This window comes from Mastomys coucha, unplaced genomic scaffold (assembly GCF_008632895.1).
Source record: "Mastomys coucha isolate ucsf_1 unplaced genomic scaffold, UCSF_Mcou_1 pScaffold8, whole genome shotgun sequence".
NCBI lineage: Eukaryota > Metazoa > Chordata > Mammalia > Rodentia > Muridae > Mastomys > Mastomys coucha.
Genome location: NW_022196914.1, coordinates 54,790,197 through 54,804,225, shown reverse-complemented (window position 1 = coordinate 54,804,225; position 14,029 = coordinate 54,790,197). Strand labels below are relative to the sequence as shown.

General features: G+C 42.9%; 1 protein-coding gene across 1 annotated transcript in view; it reads right to left on the bottom strand.

Moving 5' to 3' along the window:
• The window catches only part of Ap3b1 (adaptor related protein complex 3 subunit beta 1), a 210,467-nt gene extending 202,403 nt beyond the window's left edge, over positions 1-8,064 (bottom strand). The window contains exon 1 of the mRNA XM_031360065.1: positions 7,754-8,064. Within this exon, the coding sequence (XP_031215925.1) occupies positions 7,754-7,881 (128 nt within the window). The 5' untranslated portion in view covers positions 7,882-8,064. The remainder of the gene's footprint in view (positions 1-7,753) is intronic.
• Between the last annotated feature and the right edge of the window lie 5,965 nt (positions 8,065-14,029).

The following is a 14,029-nucleotide window of genomic DNA, read 5'->3' as shown; positions in this document are numbered from 1 at the left end:
GAGGGTGCACTACAGAAGGCAGAGCTCTGCTTCAGAGGGAGCACTATAGAAGGCAGAGCTCTGCTTCAAACGGCAGGTTTCATCACATTTATTCATCACATTTAAGACATATCTTAAGAATTAAATTATACTAATAAATGCCATTTGATAGGTATATCACACAGAAAAGGCAAGAATTCCAACCTATTTAACAGTAAGTATATGCCTGTATTACTGTCAGGAGATAAATGACTACTGTCTATAGGAGAAACGCTGTGGGTGGGGAGTCCTGTTCATGACAGACCACAAATTTCACATGTTCAACACCCTGGATCAGATCACAGCACCAAGACAAGCACGAACCCAAAGGAATACATACAGAGTAATCCCAAGTTTTAATAAAATCTGTCTTTGAAGAGTTTGAGACTTAAAACTTTGATTGGCATGGAAATTTCAAGATAATTAAACCTAACACAGTCAAGACAAAGGCAATGCCATGAAGAAAACGGCTATTCCAAAATTATTGCAAGTGGTAAGTTGCCCTTTGTATAGGGGCCATAAAAGGAAGTGCACAGGATCAAACCACAGGCTTAGCACAGAATGCTATGCACAAAAATCTACCGCTGAGCAATATCCCCAGTCACCGTGTGTGTGTGTGTGTGTGTGTGTGTGTGTGTGTGTGTGTGATGTTTGCACATGCATGCACATGTCCACACCAATCAAAAGAAGGTGTCGAGTAAGTGAAGCTGCGGTTACAGGATTGAGCCCCATATGTGTGCTGGGAACTTAACTCCAGTCCTCTAAGGAGTAGCAAGTGCTCTCAACTGCCAAGCTGTCTCTCTCCAAGCCTTCACTTCTGCACAGCACTGCCTTCTGAGACATAAGTTCTAACAGTCTGAATCCCTGAGCAGAGTAAAAGGACCCAGAAATACACATCAGGCAAAACTGTAAACCAAAAAATACTTTCCTGATCTACTTCACATATATTATGTCACTTAATATTATAATGGGTGAGACATTTCTCTAAGTCAGCAGTTGTCAACCTATAGGTCATATATCAGATATCCTGCATATCTGATATTTACATTATGATTCATAACAGCAGGCAAATTACAGCAATGAAATAACTTTATGGTTGGGGGTCACCACAACATGAGGACTGTATTAAAAGGTCACACAGTGTTAGGAAGGTTGAGAACCACCACTGCTCTTGGTAAATGTTCAACAAATAATCACTGAGGTCCTAGAATCCCAAAGCCACAGAATCACTGGATAAAGTAAACATATCAATCAGAAACACTAGAGTAAGAATAAAGACCAAGCTCTTACAACTGGACCATAAAGAACTATTAAATAAAAAACAAAAACATGACACAGATTCTCATACAACTGAACATCGGTAGAAACTGAAACAGTCATAATAACACATTACAACCTCATATTGTGACACAGTGACACATTTTAAACTATGTCAAAATAATATTTTACTATTAGTGAAGTGACACCTAGCACTGTCTTATTTTGAAAAGTATATTAAGGCCATCCTCTAAATAGATTGTCTCATTAGCTGCATGTCTACTGCCTTCTTGAAAGACAGCAAAAATGGTGGACATAAAGCTGGGCCCGGGACAGCGTCATACAAACCAGGTATGCGTGATCTCCTAACTCAGCAGCAATGAGAAGCACTGGGATTAAAGTCAAGAGGAAATGAGGGAGTGAGGGAATGAAGGAACGCTCAAGGCTGACACCTCAAAGCTGATAACGCGATGAAAATGCACTTAGTATAACTCCCATTTCCAGGAAACATGTAGCCCTCCAGCAGTCTCCAAAGATGTCCTGTGGATCTAAAGTAACAAATCCACTCCAACGTCAGCAGAGGGTCAAACTGTCACCTTTCTGTGTAGTTCAGTCAGTAGGTGATAGATTGCTGAATTTCTGGTTGCTAACCTTTATTACATACAAGGGCCTCTGCAGCCTCCATTCCATTTACCCTCACCCAGTACTCTTTCCAGATTCTTCTATTCAGAAGCAAATGGGTTTTATAAGCACTGGCCATCTTCTAACACATACTGCCTGGGTGGTTCAACCACCCCCAAGCTTTCCTATCTGCTGCTGAGAAAACTGAGGTCCACCTTGCTCTTATCTCGACATGGATCCTTTCCTGCCTCTCTCCTGGTCTCTTCACTCTGGGCCTAAATAACTCTACCTCTTTCACCCATGTGGCAAGTCTCTCCTGAGACTCAGGCTACAACACCAGCACTTCAGTGACACTCTCACCAGTTTTCCTAGTTTTGATCCTCGTTTAGAAATCACTCTCTTCTGAGCACAGTGACTCATGCTTGTAATCCCAGTACTAAAGAGGGGTTGAGGAAAAAGGACTGCTTATTTGTCTACACACAGTGAGTCCCAGGCCAGCCTGAACAGTAGGAGATCATACCTCTAGACAGACAGACAGAAAGAAGAGTCAGGGGAGGGAAAGAAGGAAAGGAGGAGGAGAGAAAGAGAAAAGGAGGACGGGATTTCCTTTAAATACACTGTCTTAGATAAATCTCCCAGAACAGGCAAGTATTAACCACACCTTTCAAGAAAAACAAGGAAACTGAAATTTGAGGAAATCAACCAAGCTGAGCAAGAGAACGATTGGAAAGCATTAACTTAAACCTTGTTATTGTCGTCGTCTGCCTCCTGTAACTCTCTAACAGCTCAATGCTCTCTAGGGAAAGGAGACTGGGGAAACCCTGTGCTCTGATATAACCAACATCATATATTTGAAATCACTCTTGTGTTTCTGTTGAACTGAGAAGGGGAAAGAGAGGAGCTGGATAACTACCAAACAAGTCAGATGAAAGAAGTTCTAGTCTCCTGTGGTGGTCTGAATGAGAATGGCTCCCACAGGCTCACATGTGCTTGCTCCCACTTAGTGGGACTGTTTGGGAAGGATTGGTGGGTGTGTGATTATTAGAGAAGGGGTGGTCTTGCTGGAGGAGATATGCTCTGGGACTGGGCTTTGAAGTTTCAAAAGCCCACACCAGGACCAGTCTTGCTCCCTCTGCCTGCTGCCTGTAGATCAGGATGGAAAGTTCTCACCTACTGTTCCAGTGGCAAGCCTGTCTACACCATGATGATCATGGACTGACGTTCTGAAACTGTAAGCAAACTCCTAGTTGAATGCTTTCTTTCACACAAAGTTGCCTTGGAAGACACATCCCATAGAACAGTAACTAAGACACATCCCATAGAACAGTAAGCCAATTACAATTCTCAATGAACTACTTCAGAGTTGTGAGAAAGAAGTGAGGAGCCAAAAGCTCTAAACAAAGAAAAACAGAGACAGATCTGCTAATTTATCCTGGTTTGATCGGTTCGTAATATACACACATGTTGAAATGCCACAATGAACATCATAAATATATACAATTACTAAAAGCTAATAAAATAGTTTAAATGATGGCTTTCATTTTTTATTGAGCTACATAAAATTGAGTTAGAAATTCAAAAGAAAATCAGAAAATTGACTTGTCTTACACTTCATCTAGAAACTACTTTGCAATTAAATGGTAAGCCAGAAACTGAAATTATTTCTTTACACATACACCCAAATGGACTAAGATGAAGGTTCTTTTATTATTTTTTTTGAAAAATAAAGAAAAATAACTTAGATGATAACTAAAAGAAATGAAAACATAAACTATTCCACAATAAAGAGGGTGGGGATAAGTTAGTTCTTTACATTTAAAGGTGAAGGAATGAAAAACATTAAGGCCAATAAACTAACACATTGGGATAATTAACAAAATCAATATGCTGAGGATGTGCTTTCATGGACAATGTAAGCCTCCCCAATTCTGATTTTGTTTGAAGGATGAGAAGGGTTACAAAATTACAAATAAATTCTGAAAACAAAACTCAGTAACTGACTGGGAAGAGATTAGACATCCTTAGAACAGTCAGTGAAGTTCTTAAGAACAGAGTCCAAAAACACATAATGAGAGAGCATACTGCAGAGGACACAGAGAACGGGACACTCCACTCACAGCCACAGACTCCCAAGATACAGGACGACAAAAGGGCGCATGGCAGAGGGCACGAGGAGCAGGGACAGGGCACCCCACGAACAGTAAGGCGGGTTCAGAAGACCTGTATCTTAGACTAGGGATGGATGGCCCGAGCAGTGAAGAGCTCCTGAGTGTTTCCTAGCTCCCACATCAGGTGGCTCTCAACCATGTGTAACTCTAAGCCCAGGGGATCTGATGTCCTCTTCTGGCCTCCTTGATCACCTACACTTAAATGTGCGTGCGCGCGCACACACACACACACACACACACACACACACACACACACACACACACGCACACGCAGAGAAACACACATTCACAGACACATAAATAAAAATAAAATGAATCTTTAAAACAAAAATTTCATAGCTGGCTGCTGAAGACTTTAATGAAAAAGCTACCTGAATGGTCTCAGGGTATCTTCCCACAAACCCAGACTTGGGGATGGGTTAAGAATAGTAATTATACAGTCAAGATACCAGAAAAGCCCTTAACTGGGAAAATTAGGAAGACTGGGTATCCTGTGTCTCTAGCAACAACAGAAGACGCATTACCCACACCAACGCTCTAATCAGGACGGTATGACCCAAACCTGAAGATGGCGAGATGCCATCAAATGCCTGGTGATTAGCATGCTATAAAATAATCAGCTGATACTCTTTGGATATGTCAGGGGGCCAAGAGGTCATGGGAGACGAAGAAAGACTAAGAAATCACTAAGGAGCTGGGCGGTGGTGGCTCACGCCTATAGTCCCAGCACTTGGGAGGTAGAGGCAGGCGGATTTCTGAGTTCAAGGCCAGCCTGGTCTACAGAGTGAGTTCCAGGACAGCCAGGGCTACACGGGGAAACCCTGTCTCGGAAAAAAAAAAAAGAAAGAAATCACTAATGGAGAGTAAAGGGATAAGACCACTGCATGGAATATTGTATGACACTAGACTAGATCCCGTAGTAACGAAAGAAATCCGAAAAGGAAAGGAAAAGAAAGGAGTCCCTAGTGGAACAAAGGGCAAGCCTGGACTGCATACTCTCCTGTACCAATAATGAACTCCTTGATCATATCTGTTAACTACAAGTACTTGAGAGACTGTTTTTATTATCAAAACATATACTAAGGTTTTAGGGGTAAAGGGCACAAGTGAAACAATCTCCATAAACATAAACAAGAAGACAATTCATGTGGCGTGTATGTATGTAAGTGTACATGTGAATGTGAAAAAGGCCTAGGGAAGAAGATAGAGAGAAGAGGGCAGAGGAGGGAAGGGCGGGGGAGCACAGCAACTCTGTTTCAATTGTGACTCTGGACTAGAGAGACAGCTCAGTGGTTAAGAGCCCAGACTGATCTAGAAGAGTCCAGTTTCATCTCCAGCACCATATTAGGCAGCTAACTGCCAGTTAACACCAGTTCCAGGGAAATCTAATGCCTTCTTCTGGCCTCTGAGGGTACTGCACAAAACCACGCACCAAACCAAGGAAGTAAAAAGTAAAAAACTAAAATAATAATTGGTGTTTTTACATAAAGAGTGGTTCTCCTTACAAATCCTGGGGGATGGGGAAGGGGACTGAAATGATCTAAAAGTAAAAACAAAAAGAAAAGAAGCTCTTTCAAAGTAATCCATTAAAAAGTAGAGCAAAAGAGCCAGGTGTGATAGGTCATACCTATAAATCCAAGAGTCCAAGGCAGAAAGAAGGATTACAAGTTTGAGGCCAGCCTGGGCTAGTAGTAAGATCCTATCTCAAAAGGCAAATGTTTTGAATGAGAGCTCGGGAGAGATTAAGTGACCACTTCCAGAATAAGAGGCTTTTGCTTTCTACACAATTAACTCCATTAGACTGCAGCTCAGTAGCCAAAATGTTTCAACTCCTGAAAGCTTCAAGGTCATATAGTATCTATGGCTACTACTCCAAGTTTTAAAGTTTTGGTGAGCTGTATGCATTCCCTAAAAATAGCATGGATTTCAAGTAATTAATAGCATATGCAAACACATTAAAGAAAAAAGAGAGATTATAATGTCTAGGTTCAAATTCTGACAGCTTTGTGACCTTGGGCAAATTAACCAACTGGACTCCAATTTCCTCATGTATAAAGTGGAATCAGAGAAGTACCAGTACCAGCCCACTAAGGGCCGAAACGCACCGCAGATGATAATTATGAGTACCCACGCACCAGCATTCAATGTTAGCTCCTTGGAACTCAACTCTAACGTCAACTACACTATAAAGCCATGCATTCCTCCCAAATCAGACCCAAACTTTACATGATCTAAAAGGAAAGAAATAAACACCTCAGATGCTTACACATCAGAAAAATAGACTAAATGTACACAAGTCACATGCAAATCCAACAACTGAGCCCTTCTGCTGAGGAAAATGTGGAGTTACAATAAACTCCTTGTTGGGTCAATCAGTCACACAAGTGTACACAAGGACAGACGACGACAGTTATGTTTCCAACTTTCATATCCTGGAAACAATGAATACAAAGATAATTAACATGCTCTATACAAGATGTTATTTAGTCAACAGAGTCAAATTTTAACCTCAATTTCAGCTATTAGCACCTGGGAGGCAAGGGACAGGAGAATGGCAAGTTCCAGTCTGAGGCCAGCCTGAGCTACAGAACAAGATTGTCTCTAAACACCTTCCCCACAAATTCTTAGTTATACCTCTGAACATCGGGAAACTATCAGCCCAGTTTCTTTACCTTAAGTGGGTACAATCTAGTGATGGTCGATTATGTTTCACCACACTGCATTAACAATGAGATCAAAAAAAAAAAAAACGTGTAATGGGATGGTGGTGTATGCACTCGGGTAACAGAGGCAGGAGGATTTCTCTGATTTTCAGGCCAGCCTGCTCTACCTAATGAATTCCAGGCCAGCCAAGGTTACACAGTGAGACCCTGTCAGAAAGAAAGGGGTGGGCAAGTACAACTAAGCAAAGTTGTCGTAATTCTGTACATTTACTCACAGCCCACACCCCTCCAAATATAAAAACCAAACTAAAACAGAATCCGCTAAGGATGTTTTCAATTCTGGGTGGTATTTGACGTGAACCCTAAGTAACTTTTTACAAAAATAAGTGTACATGGTTAATGCTTATTTTTAAAATGCATACTATTTGTAAAGAACTAAAATTAGGTTCGGTTCACACCAACACTCTATTTAAATATTATCTCTGCCTCAGAGGGCGGGGGAAGAGTACCCTGGTGCAAAGATCATCACGTGAAAAACGCCAAAGGTGGTAGGGAAAAAAAAAAAAAGTTTGTTATTCGTACAGAACCCCAAAGCACCACCTAGTCCAGCAGGGTCCAAATAAGCAGCAGGCCCACTCCCCACTCCCTTCCCCAAATACTCCCGTCATCTTTAAATAAACGAGTTGCTCGAGGTCTGATCGTGTAGACCTCCAATTCCCTAGAAGTTCAAAATTCAAACTCCAGTGCCCAGCCCAGATCAACTCAGTCAACGGTTTGGGAACTGGAACCTCGGCTCACCAACTGGTTTTCTTCCCCCCGACCCCCACCAAAGTTTGAAAACCACCGGCGATGCCTTTGGCGTCCCCAGACGTCCCCAACAAGCCCCACAACCCGGCGGAGCCACCCCACCCTCCCACCCACCCACCGCAGCGGGGGGCGGCAGGGAGGTCCCTCGGGAACGGAGAGCAGCCGGGACGGCCACCTCGCGACCCCGCAGCGCTCCCGCACCCGAGCCCGGGTCCTCACTTCTTCCAATCGCTGCTGAAGAGGCCGAAGGCGCCCGAGGGAGAGATGGTCGAGGTGGCCTCCTGCCCTAGCTCCGCCGCCTCCCCTCCTCCCGACTGCTCGTTGTAGGCGAAACTGTTGCTAGACATCGCGGCGGTGTCGGCTGGCAGGCGGGCGGGCGTGCGGGCGGGAGCCTGCGGGGTTCTCTCCGGATGGCTCGCGTTCGGAGGACCCCGAACAAAACTAGTTCTGGTGCGGTGCGGAGGGGGCGCGCGCCGGCGCTTCCGGGCTCGTCACGGCTCCGGCTGACCCGGCGGCCCACCCCCTGCGCGTGCGCACTGCGTCCGTACGGGCCCGAGCCTGCAGCTCCCGATGCGCTGGATTCTCGCTCTCCGGGTGTTAGAGGCGGCCGGGAAGCTGCACCCGGGACCCTGAACAGGAAGCTGGGGTTTTGCACCGAGGTTGCTGGAGGGTGGTGGGCGTGTAAAGTACTGGATTTGAGGCCCTTGGATGTGTTTTGCTGGAAGGGATCTCAGATCCTCCAGGGTTCTTTGCCCACTAATCGCTCCCCGATTGCTCCTGAAACACGATGCACAGGTCTGATGAACTTGGCTTCAGCGGTCACGAGTTCTCAGCCCTCGAGGTTGGTTTCCGCCCCTTTCACAGCCAGCGTGGCCTGATCTTCCAGACTTGAAAGCTCCTCCTCCCGAGGAGGCTTTCAGGATCTGCACAGAGGCGATCATCCCCGGGCAGGCTTTGGCTAAGTATTCCTGGGGCCTGAGGTTTTTACTGGAAGTTCGAGGCGGGCGTCCTGCCCGCAGTCAGCTGCCCTCAGCTAAACCTCAGCCAGGTGCAGGAGTGCGCTCGCCTCAGAGCGCCGCCTGCTTCCACTCTGGCACGTAGCTTTCTAGCATCTCTGAAGCAGCTAGGTGGGATGCTTTCTAGTCGCGGAGCTGCAGCCCTCCTGCCCCGAGCAGCTTTCTAAGAGGACCCTCACCAGCCAACCTCCCTGGTGACTACCGTTCCTTCCTTCGTTCCTCTTTCCTTACACGTGAGGTGTAGAAAGGACTGAATACCTGCAGCCCGGCAGCCAATCACCAAAACCCAAGGGTAGCACCAGGCAAACACCAACTGCAGTCCCACCAAGATTTCAGGACTTGACTGAAAGATTCCGTTGTCTCTCGGAAAACATGCTTCTCCCTAGTGCTAGGAGGGACAGGAGCAATCGGCCTCCAAACTGATCAAACGTTGGCGGTTAATTAACTTTTCAATATACTTGTCCAGACAAACAGTGTTAGAGCAGCTCAAATATGTTGCTTCTCAGTATTGATGATATTGATAGGTTTGTAGAATCTCCTCTCCTACGATAATGATGATGGTGATAATACATAGCAAAGTGTTATATAATGCTTAACTTATACCCCAGACACTATTCTAAGTGATGTACATGGATTCATTTACTACGGGAAGACCCTAGGCTTTGTTTACTTTGTCAAGTAATGACAATGCTGTATACATCCTCACTACAAAATATACCTAAGTATATATATATTTTTATTTTAGAATATAAACGCTTTTACTAGATATTCTAAATTGCTCTCCTACCATTTATGTATGAGAGGGATTTCCTCACATTCTCATAATTTTGTCATAAATGTGATGCACATCTTTGTGTTATAACTAATTTTTATATTCATGTTGATAATAAATATGGTTATCTTTCATGTGATTTTTTTTCCAGGTGCTTTTAATTGTCTTAGAATTGCACATGGCATGTTAATCCAATTTATCTTAAATAGTTCAGTTTCTTTTTTTGTTGTTGTTTTGGTTTTGTTTCTTTGTTTGTTTGTTTTTTCGAGACAGGGTTTCTCTGTGTAACCCTGGCTGTCCTGGAACTCACTCTGTAGACCAGGCTGGTCTCGAACTCAGAAACCTGCCTGCCTCTGCCTCCCAAGTGCTGGGATTAAAGGTGTGCGTCATCACTGCCCGGCTGAATAGTTCATTTTCTTATGGAAAAGGTTTATTTTGTTTTTAGAGACAGAGTCTGATTCTGTAGTCCTGCCTGGCGTCGAACTTGGCAATCCTCCTGCCTTAACCTGCCAATGCTGTGACTATAGCCGTGCACCAGCACACCCCACTTGAAAAGGGCTCATTCTCAAGTTTCATTCTTTGAACAAACTGCTTTATTTTCTTTGGTTGTTTTGTTTTCATACAGACTCATGTAAATAGTTGACCTATACCATGGAAAGTTGTGGGGCAAGTTTTGGCTTATTTTGTTGTTTATCTTGTCCTTGGATGGTGTGGGCTATCAAGGCTGTATGATTCTCAAGAAAAAGAAACATTATTGGGTAACTTATTTTTTTCCTCCTTTCTGGAATATTTTACATAAGATATAAAGCCTTGTGTTCCTTGGAAAAACATAGTTTTCTTTCTGTGTGTCTTACTTTCTATTGCTGAACTGAAACACCATGACCAAAGCAAGATGGGGAGGAAAGGGCTGATTGATTTGGCTCATGCTTACACATCACTGTCTATCATTGAAGGAAGTCAGGACAAGAATTCACACAGGAACTTGGAGGCAGGAGCTGATGCAGAAGCCATAGAGGGGTGCTGCTTACTGGCTTGCTCCCCATTGCTTGCTCTGCCTGCTTTCTTATGGAACCTAAGACCACCAGCCAAGACATGGCACCAACCACAATGAGTTAGGACTACATCAATCACGTATTAAGAAAATGCCCCATACAGCAGCCTTTCTCAACCTGTGGGTCACAAGCCCTTCAGGGGTTGTTTATCAGATATTTACAAATATGATTCATAACAGTAGCAAAATCCAGTTATGAAGTAGCAACAAAATGATTGATGGTCGGGGGGGTCACCACAACATGAGGTGTGTCTTCAGTTGAGGTTCCCTCCTCTCCGGTGACCCTAGCTTGTGTCAAGCTGACATAAAACTAGCCGGCACACTCTGAAAACTTGAAGAAGTTGACAAGGAGAGACTTAGACCTCCCTAATTATAAGACTGTCTATTCATTTAGAAGGACTAAAATTGTAACTCCCTATACTGAAGTCTAATGTTCCACTCCCTCAAGAATTTAAAACTTTATATAGCCCTAAAGCTTTTTAATAAAAAAAATTGTAAATGCTAAATGTTCAAAAGAAACATCTATGAAAGAACCAAAGAAATCAGATTTTTTACCAAACTAAAGCCAGATTTCTTTCCTACTGGCATGTATAATGTTTATATATATATAGCTTATTGTGAAATAAATACATTTTTCAAAAATACAAGGTTATTTTTCCATAGTTTTTCTGAAATACTTAACAAAACCTTCTGATTTCCATTTCTTTTCACCTAAACCATTCTGCTAATATATGATAAATTTGGTGCAGGTTTTGGTGACCCACATCTTTAATCTCAGCACCTGGGAGGCAGAGACAGGTGGATCTCTGTGAGTTCAAGGCCAGTGTGGTATATAATAGTGCATGCAAGGACAGCTGGAACTACAGAGTGAGACCCTGTATCAAGAAAAAAAAGAGAAAGAGAAAAGTTTGGTGTATGTATTATTGAACTTGTTTTGCAAGCATAAAACAAACTGTGTGTGTTTCTCCTAATGCAAATTAAAACTAGTATCATTTTACATCTTTTTTTAAGATTTACTTATCTACTTTATGGGCATCAGTGCTCCACCTGCATCTATGTATGTTTGAGCATGTCAGATTCTTCTGGAACTGGAGTTAAAGACAGTTGGGAGCTGCCATGTAGGAGCTGGGAACCGAACAAGGGTCCTCTAAGAAAAGCATCTAGGGCTCCTAACCACAGAGCCATTTCTCCAGCCCTACACCTTATTTGTTTTTCTCTTTGTATTCGGTTGGATCTCTTTATCCACTCTCTTTGTTTCTTATATGCCACACACTGTTTCTATCTATATAGTACTTTATTTTGTTAATGAAAAAAAGATTCTTCTCTTGACCAAACTTTGGTCAACCTTCTGACTTCTGCTTGACCCTATGCCTCACTTCTTTGTAAAATTAATTTTAGCAAGAATATTCTGGGGCTGGAGAGATGGCTCAGTGGTCAAGAGCACTGACTGCTCTTCCACGGATCCTGAGTTCAATTCCGAACAAGTGGCTCACAACCATTGGTAACAGGATCTGATGCCCTCTTCTTGTGTGTCTGAAGACAGCAACAGTGTTCTCATATACTTAAAATAAATAAATCTTTAAGAAAAAATAAAGGCAGAGGCAGGCAGATTTCTGAGTTCGAGGCCAGCCTGGTCTACAGAGTGAGTTCCAGGACAGCCAGGGCTACACAGAGAAACGCTGTCTCAAAAAAAAAAAAAGAAAGAAAGAAAGAAAAGAGAAAAAAAGGAAAAGAAAGAAAAAGAAAAAATAAAGAATATTCCATCCTCCATATCTAAAATTGGTCACCCGTGCCCTTGATGTGTTGGTCATCTGCTGCCATCAGTAGGAATTCTGTTGTCCAGCTAGACTTCTATCGCTAGACCTTATATCTCCTTCTCCAAACACTGCTATGAATCACAACCAGTTATCCCCAGTATAGTCAAAATGGATCCCTGGCTTAGATCTCTCTTCCCCATTGTAATAATCCTGTTCCACTTTAAATTCTGGCTAGCCCTGGTTTTGTTTCTTTTTATTTTTTTTTTAAGATTTATTTTTTTTAATCTAATCAGCAACCTACTGATGTACACATATGTGTTCTTCCAAATTTTATAATATTGTAACAACTTTTTCAATGCATGTATCTGCACCCTGTTATCAGTTTCCATAATTATAGTCTCAGAACACCAATAACTAGATCAAAATACATACACACTTAAGATTTTGCTAGAGGCCAGGCGTATATGCCTGGAGTCCCAGCTACTCTGAGGCAGGCATGAGAGAATCTCATGAGCCCAGAAGTTTGAGACCAGCCTAGGCAACATAGCTAGAGTAGTTTTTTTAAAAAATGTTATTGAACAACTATTACCAAATGTGTAGCTAAAAGCAGAGGACCACTTATGTACCAATATTGCTTTGACTTAACATACCCTTTCCAGTAATGCACGTTACCAGCCAACCCAGCTCAGGCAGTCAACAGGTTCTCCAGTGCAGGAATGAGGATTAAAAAGAAAAAAAAAAGACAATTAGACAACATTGTAGCATGACCTCAGCCAGTTCTGAGGCTGTGGTGAGTTCATTATTTCTGCATCCCTGGAACTTTCTTGTAACATAGTCCTAAACCTCAGTAGGCCTCCAGACCTTAGCACCACTGACTCCATGGTAGAAGTAACATGAAGACTATAAAACTCAGCAAGTAGACAGTATCACCTACCAAAACTAAAATAAAGGATTAAGCCATCAAAATCCATACAGTTCTGAGAATGTCTCAAAAAAAAAAATGCTAACCTTGCTTTTTAGCTTCTGTAGTTCCAATTCTGGATAACTGAAGTGTGTCAACCCAGAACATTTTGTGCTTTGGATTTTTGGATTTTGTGCTTCAAAGCTCACCCTGAGGAAGGCTCATTGTTATTCTGGGATTCCCAAACAGCCAGTCACTGGCCAGCCAATAGAGATCTTCTATTGCTTTAACCCATGACCAGGCAGTCTTCTCTAGGGAACGCCCAACGGCAGATACCTTGCAAGACTTGTCTTGATAGGCCAATACTGTAAGGTCATGATTGTGTACAGACAGAAATTCAAATGAAGCCACATGTAACCTCTGATATTGTGTTATTTACTGGAAAACCCTAATTTTAGTTGTTGGTTTTCCGAAGGGTTTCTCTGTGTAGCCCTGGCTGTCCTGGAACTCACTCTGTAGACCAGGCTGGCCTCAAACTCAGAAATCCGCCTGCCTCTGCCTCCCAAGTGCTGGGATTAAAGCGTGCGCCGCCACTGCCAGGCTAGCGCACACCTTTAATCCAAGAGTTTTCTGCTTGAATATCATAAATAAAATCAACCATAGGTCAGGAAGCAGAGCAAGCAACCAGTTGACAGGAAGTAAACATAGGATTATTAAGGACAAAACCATAGAGAGTAAGAGGAGTCAGAAGGACTGATAGACATGCACAGGAAGACATTTGGGGTGTTTCATTTTGTTTGGTTTGGTTTGGTTTGGTTTGGTTTGGTTTCGTTTGGTTTGGTTTGGGTTTTGAGACAGCTTGAGAGAAGGGCATTGCTTCTGGGACATCAGCTGAGGAAGGTCAGCTGGGTGTTTTCTTGGCCGCTCTGAGTTAGCAGGCTTTCACCACAGCATCTGGCTCCCAAGTCTTCATTGGTAAAATGGAAAAATTCAGATTT